The sequence below is a fragment of the Dendrobium catenatum genome, unplaced genomic scaffold, assembly GCF_001605985.2.
Source record: "Dendrobium catenatum unplaced genomic scaffold, ASM160598v2 fragScaff_scaffold_1076, whole genome shotgun sequence".
NCBI lineage: Eukaryota > Viridiplantae > Streptophyta > Magnoliopsida > Asparagales > Orchidaceae > Dendrobium > Dendrobium catenatum.
In genome coordinates this window covers 535,305-555,962 of record NW_021319538.1, presented here as the reverse complement: position 1 = coordinate 555,962, position 20,658 = coordinate 535,305, and the positions used below count along the sequence as shown (strand labels likewise).

Genomic DNA, 20,658 nt, shown 5'->3' with positions numbered 1-20,658 from the left:
ATTTTTCATTATCAAAGTTGAGTCAAAATAGTTAAGCTACTATTTGGTTGGTTGATATTTTTAATATATTATTATAATAATAATAAATCTCAATTTTTTAGTTTACTGATTCTTTTAATAATAGTTTAATAAATGACACATAACAAAATTTAATTTGATGAAATAATGATTTTGATGTAATTTTTGGATTTAAAAGCACTTATATTTGAGACATTTTTCTTGCTGCTTTTTAAAGTAGCTTTTTCTTTTTAGTGCAAAAATTTCTAGTTCAAAAAATTTTTATAATAAAAAGTTGTTTTAGAAAGTAGTTAGAAAGCTATCTCAAACGAAACTTAATGTGATAAATTTTAGAAATTGGTTTTAAGATTATTTGAACTATATTTTTAATGAATTTGCTATGCTAGAAAATTTGTGACAGTAGAGTATATATTTATTATTATAGCATTGAAAAAAATCTAGTTGGATAGATAAAAGTTGTAAGACATTGAAATTTTTACGAGGAAAATCCTGCTATAATTGAAGATGATGGATTATACACAGTTAAAAACAATTATTTGATTCCCCTTGTAGGAATTACAAACATTGATTGTCTACAAGCAGACAGCTAAAGCCCAATAATAAGATTATATGTTAATAATAAAAACAACAATAATATGATGATAGAAGTCTCAATTATTGAAGATGGTCTTTAATAGTGATTGTTGGATAATGCAATAAAACCCCTTAGTTGTCTCAACTCTTGAACATCTCCCTCTATAGAGAATAGATCCCTATTTATAATCCTTTTTGAGGGGTCATTTTGAAAAATTTGTTCATAATTCAAAACATTTCATCGAACATTTCATATTGATCTCCTTGATTATGAATTATTTTTTAAGCATTTGAGTAGTTTAATCATGTTAGAATCTCTTGATACTGGGCTTGTTGGGTTCATCTTATCGAGTGGCTTGATTTAACTATGAGCACAGAATATTTGTAGGCTCTTTGTTCCAAAAATTAATGTTTAGAAGCTTTTAAATATGATTCAAGTTCTTGATTTGAGTTCATTTTGACTCAAATCGATTTATTTATGGTAATGATGAGTTCATCTTATCGAGATATCAATTTAACTATAGGTTTGCTAAATTGGAATTATGATTGTTATGAATTCAATTTTGAAAGTTTTCAATTCACTTATTGTCTCAAGGTTAATGTCGACAAGCAATTTTTTGGTGACATATATCAAAAGTTATTGTGTGTAGTTTGACAAGATGAATGCAAAAATACCATGAACATTTTGATTTGTGTCCAAATGGGTCTAAAAAAAAATACTTAGAAGCATAATAGAAAATTTCTTGTGGCAAAAGGTAAAATATCTTCCAAAATTTACTTGTTTGTTGTTGAAATGAATGACTTGATGAGCCCAATGCTTAATTATGATATCATTGATAAACTACGAGCATAGCGTTTAGATTTTTAGTAGGAATGACTAAACACCCCCTCAAAAAATATATAAATATATCATATTTGTATTCATTGCTTCGAAAACTTAGTGTGGAGCAAATTCTGAACATTAGAGAATTGTAGAGCTCTAGTAATCCTTACCTAACACCAATCACTAAATAACATTGACGTCATCACCTCCCATCAACATCCATTGAAAAAAGTCGACCCACACTATCGAAAAGGTTTGACGCCCATCTTCTTAGTGCTTCGTCACCCTTCCCATTGGAAGACCAATTGAGTAGACTATCACCTATTAATAACATTCACAAAAGATTGTTGTTCAACTCAGGTGATGTAGACTTATCAATATCACATTGTATTTGGAGAATAACTGAGCTGACTATCAGCACTTTCAACTTTTTCCTGTCGATTATCACTCAACACTTTTCAAGAATAAACGAGTCTGACATCTGATGTCCATCTTTTATGCTAGTATAAGAGTGTAAATGAGTTGAGTAAGTTCTTATTTAATCAAGCCAATATTGTTTTATTTATGACGTTGAGCTTGAACTCAAGGTCAAGCTCAGCTCCAATGAAAATTATGAGGCTCGAGATTGATTTGAATGCTTGAGCTCGATAAGAAAGCTCAAGACTAACTCATTTTGAGGCTCACTTTCTTATTTTGAATTTGGAAAAAAAATAATTAATTAGGCTAATATAAATAATGGTGCATTCATTAATATTAATTGAGTCAGCTCAACAAGTTGATTAGCCAAGAGGTGAAGTTCGATCTTGAGCTCATATAACATATGAGCTCAAATTTAAGCTCAAACTCAAATTTAAACTCATGATTCGATAAACTTAACTCAATGAGCTCATCAGTGAGAGGAAATCGAACTGGATAACGAGCCGGCTTAACTCACCTACACCCCTAGGCCATTCTATCTCCCCTTTGCTAGTTATCTGATTGAGCTCATCCTCACCTGACTTTTGTCTTTCTTCATTTTCTATCAGAAAGGGACATCACCTCAGCTTCGCAAATTTTCAGCGAGATGTTGATGGCCTATGAAATCAGAGCTTCTTTTTCACCTGCTGTCAATGTAACTGGACAAGGACCCCCCTGAACTAATCCTTTTCCTATGGTTTTCTGAGTTCGAAAGCAAGAAGAGATCAAGAAGGAGCTATCTATGAGTTGATCTGTCGGCTTGTTCGACAGACAACTCTCTTATCAAAGTAGCTGAATGATGACTACACGCTTAAAAGGCTTGCCGGCTTATAAAGAATTCCTGGTAACTTTACTGCTAAGTAACTCTTCATATTCGTTCATTCATGCTTTGAGAATCGTGTTTTTTTTTTGGATAAGTTTCTTTTAATGAATACACATTTCAATGCATTAATCAATGGAGATGAAGAATAAGAAGAATGTTGCCTTCAACATAGTGTGTGCGAGGACCAAAGCTGATGTGATGAATGATCTATCAAATAAGCACTAGAAGGCTTAATTAGTTGGTGAACAAGGCATATCTAATGAGAGAATTTTAATTTCATGATAATAATATGTAAGGGATTGAAAGTATTAATGTAATTGATATGAACTGTCGGTAGAGCTCAATTGATATGAACTTTGAAGAAGAAGTTATTGTATTAAGATTTTTAATATGGCTATTAGAATGTTAAGTATATTTTATATTAATATTTTTTAAATGAGTCGGCTCGTGAGCTAATGAGTCAAGTTGGGCCTAGCTCAAGCTTGTCTCGTCAGCTCATTGAGCTCAACTCATAAGCCATTTACCGAGTCAAGCACGAGCTCGCTCATGAGCTAGCTTGACTCAATTACATCCCTACACACATACTTCTAGGGCCCACTTCACAAAAGATTCAGGCACACTTAAGCACCCAAAACACTCACAGATACATGCAAATAACAGTAATGCAAAATTTTGACTTTCTAATAGGGTCAGAACAGGTGCCACCATAGACTAATTCAATAGGCGCTACATTTGTAGTTCATGTGAGTCTATGAAGTTTAAGCTCAATAATGCATGTCCTAATCAAGGATGTCAAGAGATGAGAATAATGAGAAGTTCTTCAATTGCATCAAATTTTAAGCATAGAGCCAAGAAAAAAGTATACGAAAAGATAATTATTGCAATAAATCCTAATCCCAATATAATTGAAGGTTCTATGTAGTGGTAAATATCAATGATTTAATATGATCATAAGTCAGCTGAGCTCAATTGATATGAACTTTGAAGAAGATTTTCATACATTAAGGTTTTTATTATCACTATTAGAAAGTTGAATTGGAACTATGATAACTGTTAGTAGTTTATGTGGGTCAATGAAGCTGAAGCTTAATAATGCATTTGTCATAAATCTTAAATAAGCATGTCAAGAGATGAGAATCAGGCAAAGTTTTTCAATTGCACCAAATTTTAATATGAGAGCCACAAAAGAAGTACAGGAAGAGATAATATTTGAGGAAAATCCCAATATATGATCCAATCAATAGGTTATGTAGTGTATGTTGGTGATGTTTGTTGCAAAATTTATCACATCAACATAGACTATCTTTAGAGGAATGATGGACATATAGAGTTTGAATTAGATGGACACATTTATGTATGTTGCAAGCGAAAAGATCTATGATGCACTGGACCTTAGCATGGATACTCCTACAAAATTATAGATCTTAGACTTACATTTGTCTTTTTATTCAACTCCACTTAAATAGTTTATATATATGTTCATACTATACAATATCACAGGATGGCTTATCTTCATGATGATGAATTCTTGAACATTATAGGAATTGACAATGTGCAAATTAAGATTGTTATTAGGATTGCGTCAAATTTCATTAGCATAAAATGGATTCCAATCTCAATTATACAACTTGGTAAATAAGATTACATCTCAAAGTTCTATATTGATATTTAAATGATGGTCAATGTTTTCATAGTGATACCTTTAGATGCAAAAAAAATTATACCATATGCATGCTGTTAAAAACAAAATAGTGGGAGCAACAATGAAATTTATTATTGAGATTTTGTAGGAGCCACGTAGTTTGAATTTTCTATTAAATGGTAGCTTCCAATGGTCATGTGGGCATTATAGTAGAAATTATATTTCAAGATTTAGGAGCAACAATGTACCAAGATAAATATTGCGACAAATGATGATAAATTTGTAATTGATGGATTAAAGTATTAACAAGCCGTAATTAAACCCTAAAGGATGATTGAGAAGGGGTGCCCCATAGAAATGATTTTTCCTAACAGTAAATCAATATCTAATCTCCAAGTTTCAGATTATTGAGATGCGAAGAATACTTTATCACCAACTTTGATTATGAAGTCAAAACTTGTTGTAAGGATTTGCGTCATGTTTTTTTTTTTTTTAATGCATTCTTAAATACTATATCTAACTTTACAATTATGTTATATATCACGTAATTTTATTTGCCTAATATCTAAAAGGTTGTTAACTCCAACCTCTAAGCATTGCATAAATAAATGGTTACATGGTGTAAAAAATATCACTTAATCTTCTCTTTCATTCATCATGTGTAGAGGCACAAGTCTGAGTAAAAGATAGATTGAATAATTACAGGTTCATAATTATCTTGATGAATGTTATACAGATTAATCTCTTCATTCAATAGTCGAAGATCATTGAAGGTTCATAGATCATAGCTACCAAATGGTGGCCATTTCAAGAGGAATTCAATGACTATCATATGGACTTGTTACAGATGAGATGATATGACATAACAAGTGACACACATCGCTCTATCTCAATTAACATAGTTGATAATCATATTGGTAAAATTAAATTTTCTATATGATCATCATGATTTAATCCATCGATACACCAACTTGTATAGTTCTATATCAAAAAGCCGTAGATTAAAAAGTTGAGTTAAAATATTATCCAATAGAACAAAGCTCTACCCCCAATATAAACCTATAGCTAAGATTAAATTTTATCTATGTATTTTTTTTTATTATGTATATAAAGAATAGACACATCCAAAAAAATTTCATAAAATTTTATTATAAAATCCTACATAGAAATATAGCACAGCTCTATCTGAATAAAGCAGGAATAAAGTTAAAAAAAGAGACAAATATTCAAAGACATTTAGGGACCACATAGAGTGTTGTGTACTAAACAACAATTGTACTGTTTTCATCAATTTTAGCAAAAAATGATGCTTCAGAAGCAAGACTTGACATTGATGTTAATATGGATGATTCAGCATTACAATTGAATTGAAATCAGTGACACAAAAGGAATGAATTGACCACAAAAGACAATACAGTAGAAACTATATGTATTATAAAGAAAGATTTGATTTGTGGGTTGAGAGTTTTGGCTATCTATCAAGAGATTTCGGATTTGAAACTTGTATAAGTTATGTGTGTATGAATTTAACCCATCTCATCTGACATCGCCACTCCCATCCCCATGAGCCGCACCACGTCACGACTCGTGCAGCTCGTGCTAGTAGATCTCGCATGCACTGTATTGGCAGACATTGCAGTTGTGCAGGTCACATCACGTCGCGACTCGTAGAGCTCGAGCTAGTAGATCTCGCCCACACCACACTAGTAGATATCGCCTGCATTAGTAGACCTGCATTGCACTTGCGTGCCCTCTATGCTCGCCTGAGTCACGTATTGTGTCAGGTCGACCCAGATTTGGGGTGATTCATATCCGGGTTCAAATTTCTAACCCGTTTGTGTAATCAGGTCATGTTCGGGTTGGACCAATTGAGGGCGGATTAGTTTCGGGTTGAACCCAAACCCGAACAAAAAAATCATTCCAACCTAACCAGAAAACCCATTTTGACACCCCTAGATTTGAGATGGGTGAGAGCGAATTTATGAAGATTTTCATATTTTACAATAATGTCATTAGTGACAATCGTGTGTTAAAGCTGTAAAACTCATCTTTTTTTTTTATCCCGAAATGATTTTATCAGTTTTTGCCTTTATCTGGCTCAGATTATCAGTTGCTTTAAAAATGATTTGTGAAACGTTAGTCTCTATCACTTTTTTTTTTGTATAAGAAGATGCTTCTATTAGTTTTAGAAACGTGAGGGGCTAATGAACTTCTCTCGCTTTTCTTCTGTAAAAATTTCAGTTTTCACTGTTGCTTGTAGTTCTTTCCTTCATTTTCAGCCAAATTTTTCTTTGTTCCTTTCTTTTTTTTGGTAAATTCTTGACAGGTAATCCTTCAATTATCCGAATGTTTGCTTGCAGAAGTTGATTTGTGAAGTTTTATAGTTTTAAACTTTATTTTTTAATGTTTTTCATTCATAAGTTCAAGGACAAAGAGTTATTTTACTCTATCTATAACTTGTGTAAAATATATAGTTTTAATGACAAACAGGGATGGGTCGCGGGTCGGGTCGGGTCACCCGGCAACCCGTCGGGTTGGGTCCGGGTTGGCATTTCTGATCCGTTTATCTATCCGGATCGGGTTATGGTCGACCTGTTTGAACCCGGTTCAGTTCCGGGTTCGACCCGAACCCGACCCATGACCCGAAATTGACACTATTTTCTTAGACCCGAACTTGAGTCGTGACCCGAATCATATTTTACAATCTTATTTTGTCTACCTTCAAAAAAAAAGAGGTCGGTTCCAGCCCTAGACAAAAAATACATTCACAAAGAAGAACCTATTTTATCTTTCCCATGGCTTAACTCCATGTTCTTTAACAGGAAAAATAAACCCCATTGATAATGACTAAGTAAATTAGTACATTTGATGAATAGCTCATCGCTTGCTCGTATAATAGTAGGTTTGTCGGCATCAATATTCAAAAACAATAATTTTTTTTTTTATGTTTTAAAGATTTCTATGCCTGTCGGCAAAAATTTAATATTGTTTCAACAAACTAAAAATAAATTTATGTTCAAAAAATTATATAAAGTGAGCTCATCCTATAATCTCCTATTCTTTGATATGAACTGGAGCTTAAATATTATAGCATTAATTATATATATTACTATATAAAAAAAATACGGAAAATATAAGTTTTATTTGAAACATCTTTTTTACTGTTTTAATTTTCATATCTTAATCACAATTTCTATTTGACCATTGATTTTTGTTGTTCTTAAAGAAGTTTTATATTTGGAGCTGCTTTCTACTACCGATTTAAAAAAATTACTTTCTCAATAATAGATTTGCAAAACAATAAAAAAGATGTCCCAAACTAAATAATAATGTCGCCGAGCTGATATAAAATCACCAGCTTTGTTCTTTAATTGTTTGGAAGATTATTGCTCATCTCATCTTATAGGTGGTGCTCACCTCATGAGATATAGTGTATAAATTTAAGGTTGTTATTTAGATATTTTGTATAAATTGAAAATTTTACTTAGAAAAAATAAATATTAATAATTAATAAAATATAAAAAATTAATTTAAAAGGTATATATTTTTTATTATTAAAAATAGGATAATGACTCATACAATATGAAGTATAAATTAGAAAATTTTTCAAAAATATGAAAATGGATATTTTTAAAAAATATACATATCTCATGAAAAAAATATAAATTCAATTCAAAATAAGATTTATTTAATTTAATGAAATTAAAATCATTAAAATATGAATACCAATTTTTATGAGCTTAGGGTCAAAATATGCAAGAAACAAACTATGAAGTTCTACGACACGATAGATCTCAAGTAATATATATAAAATTAAATTTCATTTGGAATAGTTTTCTTATTATTTCTTAAAATATTTTTTTTAATACAAAAATTTTTATATGAATATTTTAATGTTAAAAAACTATTTTAAAAAGTAATAATAAAACTTTTCCAATTTTTTGGAAAATTTTGGGGCATAAAGCCCATTTCATTGCATAAAAAGATTACAAGTAAGTAAGTAAGCAAAACTATAATCCAATGCTATCGTTAGCCCCAAAAGTTTAATATAAACAAGTTAAATTGTCCTTATAATTTATCATATGTGTAATGATTAAAAAAATTATGAATCCTCTGATTCAGTAGGGAAAAGAAACTGTCCTTATAATTTTTGGATTGGACCGTTTTTCTTATGTTGGGAGTTAGGGTTGGGATCTGCTTGGATTGGGCCATCTTTGTGTTTAGTGGTGATTGGGGGCTTGCCTTTGAAATTGTTGCTTTTTCTACGTGGCTCGAGCAATGATGTGGAGACTTTCTGTTCATCTCCTGTACAAATGTGATGTGTTGGCAGCCACTGGTGGTGCTTTTGGAGGCCTTGGTTTTGTGGGTTATTGCTTGCTTCCTCTTTAGGATAGTCTTTGGCCAGTCTCTAAGTAATTGCAGAAAGATTTTTGTTAATGACTGTGCTCTATTGGCATTTGCTTCCTTCTCTTTTTAATGTCTCTTCTTTGTTGATTATTGAATTGAATTTTAATTTGGTACTTTATTGGACTTATTTGTATCCTCTTTTTATTGATTGGAATAAAATATATTTTTTTATGGAAAAAAAAAACTGTCCTTATAACATTACTTAACAATAATAATTTGAATTGGGTCCCTCTCAAAGTGATATAATAGTTTTTAGCCTTCTGAAGGACCAATTGGGATTTATATTAATCGATGCAGTTTGAGTGTACGAAAATGGGCCTCTTCATTGTCACGTGCATGATGGGACACCATTATTTATTTTTTGAGGTCCTTAAATAACCAAATGGAATTTAGAAGAAATGATAATTAACCAAAAAAAATATAAAACTAAAAAAAATTAAATATTTACTACATTATAAAGATAAGACCAGATAAATTTTAAATTCTTAATAATTTTTAAAAACACAGAACAACAGCATAACAAATATTTAAAATTTTTGAAAATTTTTAATTTATAAGATTTTCTTATAACTATATAACTTAAATATACTTTAAGCCAAAATTCTAATTTATTAACAATACATATAGAACTATCAAACTCAAACTTCATAAAATAGTGTTTGTTTATTATTCTTTTTAAAAAATTTCCTTATCTCTCACTTCAAATCATGAGTTAGGCAACATAATTAAAATAGTGTTTGTTTGTTTATTATTATTATTTTTATTATTATTTGATAAAACTAATGGGATGTAAATAAGTCGTGTTTTGCTTTGAGTCATGATAAATTCGAGTTCGACTCATTTACCCATTGGTTTGCTTGACCTCGAGCAAGGGCTCAAGTTGAGTTCATAATGACCTCAAGCTAGGCTAGTCTGAATAACAATAGGCTCGAATTTAACTCGTGAGCTCATGGCATCAACGGGATTGCGGGTGTAATTGAGCCAAACTAATTTGTGAACCTCTTGAGCTGGACTCAGAGGCGGATCCAGCTTCTTTTTTAAAGGTGAGCAAAATTTTAATTAATTAGATAATAACAATAATAATAACAAAAAATAAAATAAAATCATAAATTAATAAAAAAAAAATTGATTTCAATGCAATGCAATAAAAAATGATTGAAAAATAGTCAACAAAAAAATAAGATTTATTTGTATAGAAATTACAATTTTTTTTCTCTTATTTCTTAGAATTCTTTTGTAATCATTTTATTATAACGACAATTTGAATCATATTTATTTTCTTTATTCTCCAACTCATAAGTCCACTTGAACTCATAAAATTAAACTCGAGCTAAAACTCGATTAATTAGTCAAGCTCAAGTCGAAGCCGAGATGGCGTGAGGTTCGCTTGACTCATTTACACCACTAGATAAGACCCATAAAGACAACGTAGTTACGATATGAACTCACTAGAAATGGCATCAATTAGACTACATAAAAAGACGAAATTTGCAATTTGAATTTGTAGGAAGTCATGACATGAAATTACTGGAAATGCATTGATAAGTTATAACTGAAAAGCCATGAAAGGGGCTTACTAAAGAAAGAATCGACAGAAATTATAGGGTAGTCGAGCAAGATCTCATTGGAGAAGGCATCGATGGGATCAACAACGTTTGAAGAAGAAACGAGTTATTGAGACTTGCAACATATTTAAATTCCCTAAATAAATAAATAAATAAAAATTAATTGAGTTGGCTCATGAGCAACAAATAGATTCTCGTCAAACTTGAACTCGAGCTCATTTATTAGGTGAGATTTACATGTGATTATAATAATAACTTCTAAAATTTTTAATAATAGAATTAGCTAACACTTATAAAATTTTTGTTCAACCTAGCTCATCTTTTTCTTTATTTATCTTTGATCAATAATTCATAGAATAATTAAAATAATTTAATAATTTAGTTATTAAATTTTTAAGCTAATTAATATATTAAATAATATTTAATGTTTAATCACCCTGCTTAGGCATTCAAAATTAACTTTTTTTGCAGTTAAATTTTAATTAGTTTTAATTTAAATTAAAAGTTAATCAATTATTTATTATAATTAATTGATAAATTTATGAATCAGTTTATATCTAATTGATATATATTTGAATAGAAATCAAACCATAAAAAATGAATAAATTATAATAGTGATGTAATTTATTTATTTATTTATTTGAATAAAGATAATTTAATCATAAAAAGTTAACATATATATATATATATATATTTGCTATTAAATTTGGGAGAGAAATAAAATTAACTTCATAAGAAAATTTCTTATTCTTTATTTTATTTTTTTTTTTCTCATTTTAAGCTCAAATGATTTTTTTTTCAATTTTTTCTTATTTAAATTCTTAAAGGATCACATTAAGATCTTAAATCTGTGAAAATTCGGCACCTCTTAAAGATAATACTTAATTGAAAATCTATAAAGCTTTGTATTAGAGCTCCATCAAAATAATTTTATTTTATTTTAAAAGTATGATTGTTGAGTGCTAGAAAGTACGCGGCGGTAGAGTTTGTAAATTCGCGTCCGAGCATTGCATGTAAATTTAACACACAAACAGTAAAGAGAATATGAACACCGGGATTTATACGTGGAAAACCCAAAAAGGGAAAAAACCACGGGGCCTTGCCCAGTTGTAAAACTCCACTAGTGTTTTTGTAAATTACAAGAAACTGATTCGTCCCACAACTCGGGACGATCAGATTACAACTTGAAGCAAATTTACAAAGTTTTGCAGAATCCCGTCGTTTCCCGAAAATCCGGCAGAGTTCCGGCGTATTCAAGCGGTGGGAAGAGCTCCGGCGGTGGTCGAGGAGGAGAGGATTCACCTTTTCCCCTTTTCCTTTTTCTTCTCTTCTTCTTCTCTCTCTTCACTTGAGTCCCCTTTGTGTAGAATGAGGGCTCTATTTATAGTTTTTCTGGAGTGACATAGCTCGTAAATAGGTGTGAGATCATGGGCGAATAGAGAGTGGTTTGAATGGACGGCCGATATTGAACCCTTCGATCGTGCACCGTTCGTTGGACATTTGGAGGCCTTAATGATGGCGGAATTCAGTGATCTTGGGTTCGTTGGATTCGTCTCATCGGGCCGTTCGATTCGAGTATAAGCTCGTTAAAATCGGAGACCTTTTGGTAACTCAAATTGCGGTTTGAACCTTCCAACAGCGCTTCGGGTCCTTGATTCGGACTCATTTGGGCTCGGATTGGGTTGATCTTGATGTCGTTGGGTTCGTATTTCCAAGACGCTCAGTTTGACTATAAGCTCGCTGAAATCGGAGTTCAGGTGCTCCCGGAATTAATTTTTGAAGTTTCCAACTAGCTTTTGCCTCGAGATTCGTGACCGATCAAGCTAATTTTGTGATGCCGTATGAATGATAAACTTACTTTTATCTGTTGAAGGCACTATTAAATTGAATAATTCTATGGAGCTTCATCATCACGATATTCTTATTCAACGGAGCGGAGAAATCTATAAAAATTGAAAAATAAAGCAATTAAGAATGGGAAAGGGTAAAAGGAATAAACAAAATAGAAAATGTATTTTGATCCATAAAGAGAGAGAGTGTGTCTAAATTGATCAAGTCAGATTGGGGTCTGAACTTAAATTAATTAAACTCGAATTTAGCCCATCGGAATATGACATGTTTAATAAACGGTTCAAAAAGGAGAACTCTAACCCAACCTGCTAGCAACCCGACTCAATAACCCGTGTTAATTAAAAAATGTTTTTATTAACTTGTTCACTATAAATTTTATATTAATTGATAAAAAATAAGAAGATTAAATCAATAAGGAAAAAATATTAAATAGTTATTTTCAGGTCAAATTTGAGTCGATGGCTCAACGAGAAATCGGCCCATTTAATAAATATGTTAGAATATACAACCTAAATATGACCCGTCCTGTTTGTTAAACGAGTCATTCCGTATTCGAATTTTTTAGATCAAGTCATTTATTGACACCCTGAAGAGAGAGATAGATCTAATAGGTAAATGAGTATGCTCCCCTTTTGTTGGCTACCTATCATGGCTTATTAACCTTGAACTTTTATTAGGTCCGGTGTAAGGACGTAGAGGAACGTCCGGTCGGAGGCAAAATCCCGCCAAAAAACTCGGTATTTGCTCAGTATTGCTAGGTATTATTTGATAATAACGAGGAATACCGCTCTTTGAAGACCAATACCGAGTTATACCGAGCTATACTGAGCAATGCCGAGTTGTACCGAGTTTTTTTTAGGAAAAACTCGGTACAACTTTTGTATAACTCGGTATTGCTCGTATAACTCGGTATTGGGTCTTCATGTGATGGTATTCCTCGTTATTGTTTGATATTGCTTGGTATTTGCTCGGTATTTCTCGTTTTTTGACACAATTTGGCCTCCGAGCGAACGTTACTCTACGTCCTGTCGGAGGACGTAATAATTGTTCGTTAAAACCTTGCAAGCAAAATTTCAAATTTTCTGAACTTGCCATCCACCAAAAGCACATAGAGAAAAAACATACTGCATTCACTACATAAATTACAAACACAAAAAATTCTTCTCCACTCTCACAGCTACAACGCTACATGCCAAAGCCTTAGCCTCAAACCTATTCTTCCCCCAACAAAAAACAAAATCTTAAGAAATTACAGATCTTTAAATAGTCTAACAAGTAGAACAAATATCTGATTCAGTAGAAAAATCATCAAAGTCATCGCTGTGGCATTCCGGAATCTTCCAGCTCTCGGCTTCTTTCCAGGCTTCCTGCCACCTATTTTTCTCGAACAGCAGCTGCTGAACCTGGACTTTCAGCAAAGTTAAAATAGCGCTAAGCCCATTTGTCAATTTAATAAAAATTCCTTTTTTATTTGATTTTGAAGGAAAAACTAGTTAAGCTTTTGATGTTTAGGCCTTATTTGAGACGGTTTTCTTATTGCTTCTTAAAATAGTTTTTTAGTATAATAATTTAAATTTTTGTACTAAAAAGTTGCTTTAAGAAGCTGTAAGAAAGTTGCCCCAAACGAAGCCCATAACTCTAAATTGGCTCAAAATTATTTAATTTGATCAATCTAGCCAAAACTAATACGTCAATTTAGGCTCATTAGTTTACATTCGAGCTAAAATTGTCTATATTTTATTTCAAAATGAATACAATCAAAAATACATCGAGAATTATTCGTATGTAGTCAATTTAGTCCTAAATTATCACATCTCTTCTATTTAGTCTCTCGATTATATCAAGTTAATCACAAAAGATCCCTCAAATAGAAATTGATGAAAATTATGATACAAATTGGTTCTATTTTTTTCTTTAAGAGATCATTTAGGATCAATTTTGTACACTTGAGTGACTAAATTGTAGAAATATGATACCCTAGACTATTTTGGGACTTTACCTTTTTTTTTTTGTTTTTTTTTTCTTCTATTCTTTGAAGCATTTGTAAACATCAATTATAAAGATATTAATCTCTTATAATTTGCAGATCAATTTGTCTAATTGGGTGTTTAACCAATTTGAACTGCATCAAGTTAGGATTGTAAAATTACGGCCATTTCTTGTTGAGAAAACTAAATCAAGTTTTCTAAGGCTTCGTTTGGGAAGGTTATTTTACTGTTTCTTAAAGCGGCTTTTTAGAAGAGTAAAAATACCGTCCCAAATGAAGCCTAAATCTATAAATAGTTTAAGCAATTTCCTGTTTTAATTTTAAGACTGATTAATAGATTTTGAACCTCTTAATAGGCTCTTATTTAGCATCTATTTGGGGTGCTGCAGCGTTTTATAAAATTGGGTGTGAAGTTATTGTGAGGAAAATAATTTAATTATTCTGAGTGCAAAAAATATCTTCCCACTATAGAAATTTATGTAAAGCAATGAGAAATCAATAAAAAACAATAACCAAATGAAATTATAATTGCTGCTTGAAAAAAAAATAGCTAGAAAGTAATTCCAAACAGACCTTCAATTAGCTCAAATTAAGCCATTTTTCAAAAGCCTGATTAAGCTTAATCAATGTTTAATCAGATTGATCAGTGAATAATGACTGAGCAAATCCTTTTTTTCCCCAAAACATTGTAAACTAATTGGCCTGAAAATTTGTTTAGGAGAGCTTAGCTTACCTCAGTCATCGATGGGCGCCAGATAGGCGAAGGCCTCACGCAGTAGGAAGCAATTTGAACTAATCTCTTTAGCTGATCTTTGTCATAGTTTTCACCAAGCCTTGAATCAACCAATTTAGTGAACTTCCCAGCCTCCATGAGTGGCTTTGCCTGCCCATAAAACTACTTATTTAGATGGCTTTTGGGATCATTTTGAATGGATTATTTCTCATTAAGGTTTCGTTTGGGATGATTTTCTTATTGCTTCTTAAAACAGTTTTTTAGTAAAAAATTTAAAATTTTGTACTAAAAAACTGCTTTAAGAAGCACGAACAAAACAACCCCAAACGAAGCCTAAAAGTTGATACTAAACAAGCCCTTAGCTATCAAAAAGAGCAGAAGAATCAAAAGAATGTTTGGAATCTGGAATGAATGGGTTAGTTCTCACCCAAACAAGAAGACTCTGCTTTGAGGCATCGATTGGCTTCTTCCCTGTAACAATCTCAAGAAGCAGGACACCAAAGGCAAAAACGTCTGTCTTCTCATCTACCATTCCATACATGAAGTATTCTGGCGCCAGATAGCTGTTTCAATGAAGATTATGATACCCGCGAGTATTTTTCATAGGAATCATATATTTTCTTGGCTCTTATTTAGGCTTCGTTTGGAATGGCTCTCTTACTATTTCTTAAAGCAGTTTTTTAGTACAAATTTTTTTAATTTTTGTACTGAAAAATTGCTTTAAGAAGCAGTACGAAAGTCATCCCAAACGAAACATATTCTAGTTTTATGAAGTTGGACAATTCGCTTTTAGACAATGTTTTCTAAAGGGGAGGGGGGAAATTGTTTTAGGATATTCTAATAGAATTCATGTTATGATGAGCTTTATTGTCTCTGGATTTGCACTGAGATTAGTGTAGGCCTTGAATATTACACGCTGCACTAATCTCAGCATTCATCTAACGGCAAGGAGGCCTAATGTAACGTGATTTAGGCTTCGTTTGGAATGAGTTTTTTTATTGTTTTTTAAAATAACTTTTTAATAAAAAAAATTAAATTTTTGTAATAAAAAACTGATTTAAGAAGTAGTAAGAAAGCCGTCAAAAATAAAACCTTAGATAAAGATATCCTAACATAACTTTACTTTCTTTCCTAATATGAATATTCTCACCTCTTGATCAGTGTGGACTAAATAAATTTGAAGATGTTAAAAAAAATGTGAAGCAGATTTCTTATGAGTTAAATTCAAAGCCTTCATATCCCTTAACCATTTTCTTATTTCAGTATTTGAAACTTTGCTCATAGCTAAAAAAAGGAAAAAACGGAAAAATTATTCTGTGCGGACGCCGAATGCTATTCGGAGATCAATCAGAATGCGTCATGTCATCCCTTCGTTCGGTACCGCTGACGTGACTCATTCCGGTTGGTCTCGAGATGACGTTCTGCGTTCAGTCTCCGCATAGAATAACTTCTCCAAATAAAAGGGGTAAAAACTTTTACCCAAACGTGCCCTCTATAGGATTGACAGAGTGATGAGTCAGTTGCTTTGGCAGCCATTTAGCGAGTCCAAAATCTGAAATCTGTAAAAATTCACGAAGTTCTGAAACTCTAAAATTAAGCGTTTACACAGAATCATAATGATCGTTTAGTGAAATTGGCATCAAATACAAATTTACCTGAGGTTCATAGTTTGAGCCCAGAAGCACATTTGAGGCCTTGATGTCTCTGTGTATTATGCGGTGAGGGCAGCCTTCGTGAAGGTAATGTATTCCTCTCGCTATTCCCATTGCAATCCTGTATCTTGCAGTCCATTCTAGAAGCTTGTTGCTTTTACCTATGGATTATAGCCAAGTTACAAATGAATTTACTATGAGCAAATTGGAGTTTCAAATGCAATGGTGGTGAGACCTGCAATGCTTTATGGTATCTAATATTGGCCATTAAAAGAGAAGCGTAATACTAAGTTAAGTATTGCAGAGATGAGGATGCTCAGGTGGATGAGTGTCTTTACCCTTAGAGATGATATGAAATGAGCATATACGTGAAAAGGTTGGAGTAGCGCCAGTGAAAGATAAGATTAGATAGAGTCGTCTTAGATGATTTGGTCACATAAAACTGCGGCCTTCCGATGACCCGGTTAGGAAAATAGAGGTACTAGATTTGACTTATGTTAAGAAATAAATTATCTTTCTTTATTAGATTTAAACGAGAATTTGACTTTTAACATGACTCAATGGAGAAAAATGATTCATATAGCAAACCCCACGTAGTGGGACAAAAGCTTGATGTTGTTGTTGTTGTTGTTATAAATTGAAGTTTCAAATATAAATTAGCTCGTCCTGATCATTTTCTTGTCAGAATATCCGACACAGAAATTTTCAAAAAAAAATCATGGGGAAAGAGAAGAAAGACAATGAGATTGAGAGCCTAACCATGCAGGGCTGAAGCCAAACTTCCATTGGGACAGAAATCAAAGATCAGATGGAATCCATTCTCAAAGCAGCAGCCTTTCAAGGAAGTGGTGTTTGAATGACAGACATGTCCAAGTATACCAAGCTCTGCAAGAAACTCTCTCTCCTTTTCCTCTCTGTTGCTTTTTGACAGTCTCCACTGCTACATCAACTCCATGGAGAGATCCTTTGAATACTTCTGAATACCCTCCCCTGCCCACCATGTTATCTGTAGAAGATAGCTTCAAAAATCATTTACAATTTTTGGCTTTATTTGAAATCTGCTCTATTTTGAAGCACATTGTTGATTCTATATTAATTTGGGGGATTTACATACATACAACTTTATTTCATGTTATTTACATATCTAATACACAAAACTTTAATATTACATTTCTATCACTAATATAAAATTTTAATATCAAATATATCAGTCTGATATTTCATTCTTACTACATATACTATCCTATAAATTTTAATGTTTCATTCCATGCACCCATATTTATTCAATGTGTGTTTATTTAATGTGTGTGTGGTAGACATGTAATATTAGAGTTTTACGTGTTAGATATGTAAATTGTATGAAATAAAGTGGTATGTATGTAAATCCCAACAAGTTGAATTAGCTACTCATTTAGGTTTTAATATTATGACATTTTAGTGTTAGATAAAGAAATTTATTTCTCTTAAAGATTCATAGATAATCAATAGGTCAAAAATATTATATTTTTTTTAAATTAATGGCTCCCATTTCTTGAAAAAATAAAAATATGTAGATGGCTGATGATCTTAATTGGATAAAAATGAATTTTTAAATGTATTTGATGATTTTAATTGGTGAAATATAATTATAATGTATGCTGTTTTTATTTGGAGAGCCTCTTTTATGTTATGTGATCATTTAATTTTTTTTTTCAAATACTTTATAAATAATTAAATTATTATAAAAATATCATAAATTAAATGCAGTAGATGCTAATTATTGGTTTTGATTGAGAAATGATAATTCTCTATTTTAAGTGAACTTCAAATCAATGTGAAGTTGATCCAAACTTTTGAAGAAAGAAATTCATTATATTATAATTATTAAACCTGCAATGGATTGGAGCTATCAGTCCTTCATCATGGTGATATAGAACTGTTGAAATTAAGCATTATTACCATGCTTCATTCTAAAGCTTTCAACATATAATGGCAGTATCAGTAAAAGCTATGGAGTTTGGTGAGGATATGACTTCTGAGATGAATAAGATAAGCAGAGTTTGTTTGTCAATCAATTTACCTGCATGGAAGTTTCTGGTTGCGTGTGAGATCTCATCATAGCTAAAGCATCTCCATGAAGGTTTCTGCTCCTCATACTTCTTTGGCAAGCTATCTTCTCCTATTTCCTTTCCAGATAAACCTTCTGCTGAGCCAAAAAGAAGGAACTTCAACTTGGAGAGACCCCTCCGCATCTTTCTCCTATTCATTCCACCATTGTAGGTACTTGAAGAACTATGGATTTCCTCAAGTCCATCTAATACAGTAACAGGTGAGCTCAGCTCACCGAAGCTCTCTCCGGCCGAGTGTCGTCGCCTTTCCCTTTGAATTTTTGATCCAAAAAGCTTTGTGATGGTGAAAGGAGTCTTGGTTGCTGGAGTTTCTTTGTTAGCCCATTTGAAGCTTGAAGAGTGTTCATCTGTCATGGAAGCAAAATATTAGTCACAGAATGTAGAACAGAACAAAAGCAGTGGCTGATTTGGTTTAGTAAGGAGATTTTTTACTTTCAGATATAGCAGATTCTGAAGGAGGGTCCTGAGGTAGCAATGATTGAGTTTGTTTACCCATGACAATCAGTGAGCAGTTCTCAGGAATGTGCTTGAAGCAGTATTTGGTGATTAGATAAGATTTACTGCTAAGAAACAGAGAAATCAGCTAAGTAAAAAAAAGTGGGCTGTATTTTTTGTTAAAAAGATTCAGGCTAAAACGGCTTTTTTATTGCTTCTTAAGACAGTTTTTGTACTAAAAAGTTGCTTTAAGAAGCAGGAAGAAAGCCGTCTCAAACGAAGCCTCGAAGTACTGTTCAAAAGTTGTTTAATGAAGCAGTTCTCTAAACTAATTTGATCAGAGAAAAAAAGTTCTTTCTTTGATGAAATGAGATGAATCTATTAAATGTAAATTTCTGCTACTGTAATGAAAATAAGAAGTTACACAACGAATGGCCCATTACCTTTGTGAAATCCTACTTGAACCGCAGCCGAGAAGAAGAAAATTAGCTTCAAGCAATGTAGCCTCTTCAGCAAGTCCCTCTCCAACGCTGCTGCTGCTCCTGACTTTTGCTTCTAACCTCACCTTTGCAATGGAATAAAGAAGCAAGTATGAATCAGACTAATTATTTTCTTAGCTGCTCGAAATTCCAGATTCCAGACCTACCTGTTTTGCCTGAGAGATCTCTGCAAATTCTCCAAGCATGGAGATAACTGAGGCCTTGGCCTGTCGAAATCTTTTCACATCCGAGCAAATTTTCTTTCCTTCCTTAGCCACTGCAATTCATAACGGTTGAATTTCAATTCAAACTCATCTTATTCTTTCCATTTTCAAATTTCATAACAAAATAGAAGGTCTGATGTTTACTAATGACATGCAAGGCAATCACTGTATCGTTTGAACGAGTTAAAAGCTCCATCCCCCATGAAAGAAGCTCAGAACTAGCTTTGGAATCGACTGAAACATCAACAAGTATTCTTCTGCCATGAGAGCCCTGCAAGGAGCTCATTCTGTCAGCACTGTCCTGGTTTCTCTTTCACTGCAGAGTGACAGAGAAATCTTCCAATTTGTAGGGGGAGAAGAAGCATTGTGTGGAGGCCACCGTTGGCTTCATTCAAGCATTCCTTGCTTAAGAAGCATAAAAAAAGATTTGAGTGGATATAGGAGATATGAGTGATGTAGGCTTAGTTTGATTATGGTGCTTTTACTCTGAGCTCTATCTTATAAAATTTTCATACTACTACAGAAATGCTAAGTAATTTTGTAAGTTAGTGGGCTTAACTGAGTCCGATTAGAACGAGCTCAGGTGTAGTCAGTTCAATTCATCAAGCAAATGAGAAAAAAAAAATCAAATAAAATATACGCAATGATACTTTTTTAAACAGTATTTCTTACAACTAAAGCATTTTCATTGTTCAAAAAGTAAATTATGAGAAAAAAGAAATCAAATAAAATATGAGGGCATATGATGTTTCATTGTGCTTCATTTTTTTTTTCTCTATTTATTTTGTATTTTATAAATGAATGCATAGCACTAGCACATATTGTTTCTAAAAAAAAGATTTATTGAAAAAATACAGCGTCAGCGTTACCAAACAAAGCTTC

At 32.3% G+C, this 20,658-nt stretch overlaps 1 protein-coding gene across 1 annotated transcript; it reads right to left on the bottom strand.

Annotated features, from left to right (window-relative positions):
* Positions 1 to 13,384: 13,384 nt before the first annotated feature.
* Positions 13,385 to 20,078, bottom strand: LOC110094522 (probable receptor-like serine/threonine-protein kinase At5g57670). Its single transcript, XM_028698383.1, is given in 12 exon segments — positions 13,385 to 13,561; positions 14,879 to 15,028; positions 15,306 to 15,441; positions 16,358 to 16,437; positions 16,534 to 16,691; positions 17,290 to 17,465; positions 17,467 to 17,536; positions 18,590 to 18,985; positions 19,071 to 19,198; positions 19,517 to 19,638; positions 19,720 to 19,829; positions 19,921 to 20,078. Coding segments are annotated over 12 exon segments (1,803 nt in total). The 5' UTR covers positions 20,063 to 20,078; the 3' UTR covers positions 13,385 to 13,426.
* Between the last annotated feature and the right edge of the window lie 580 nt (positions 20,079 to 20,658).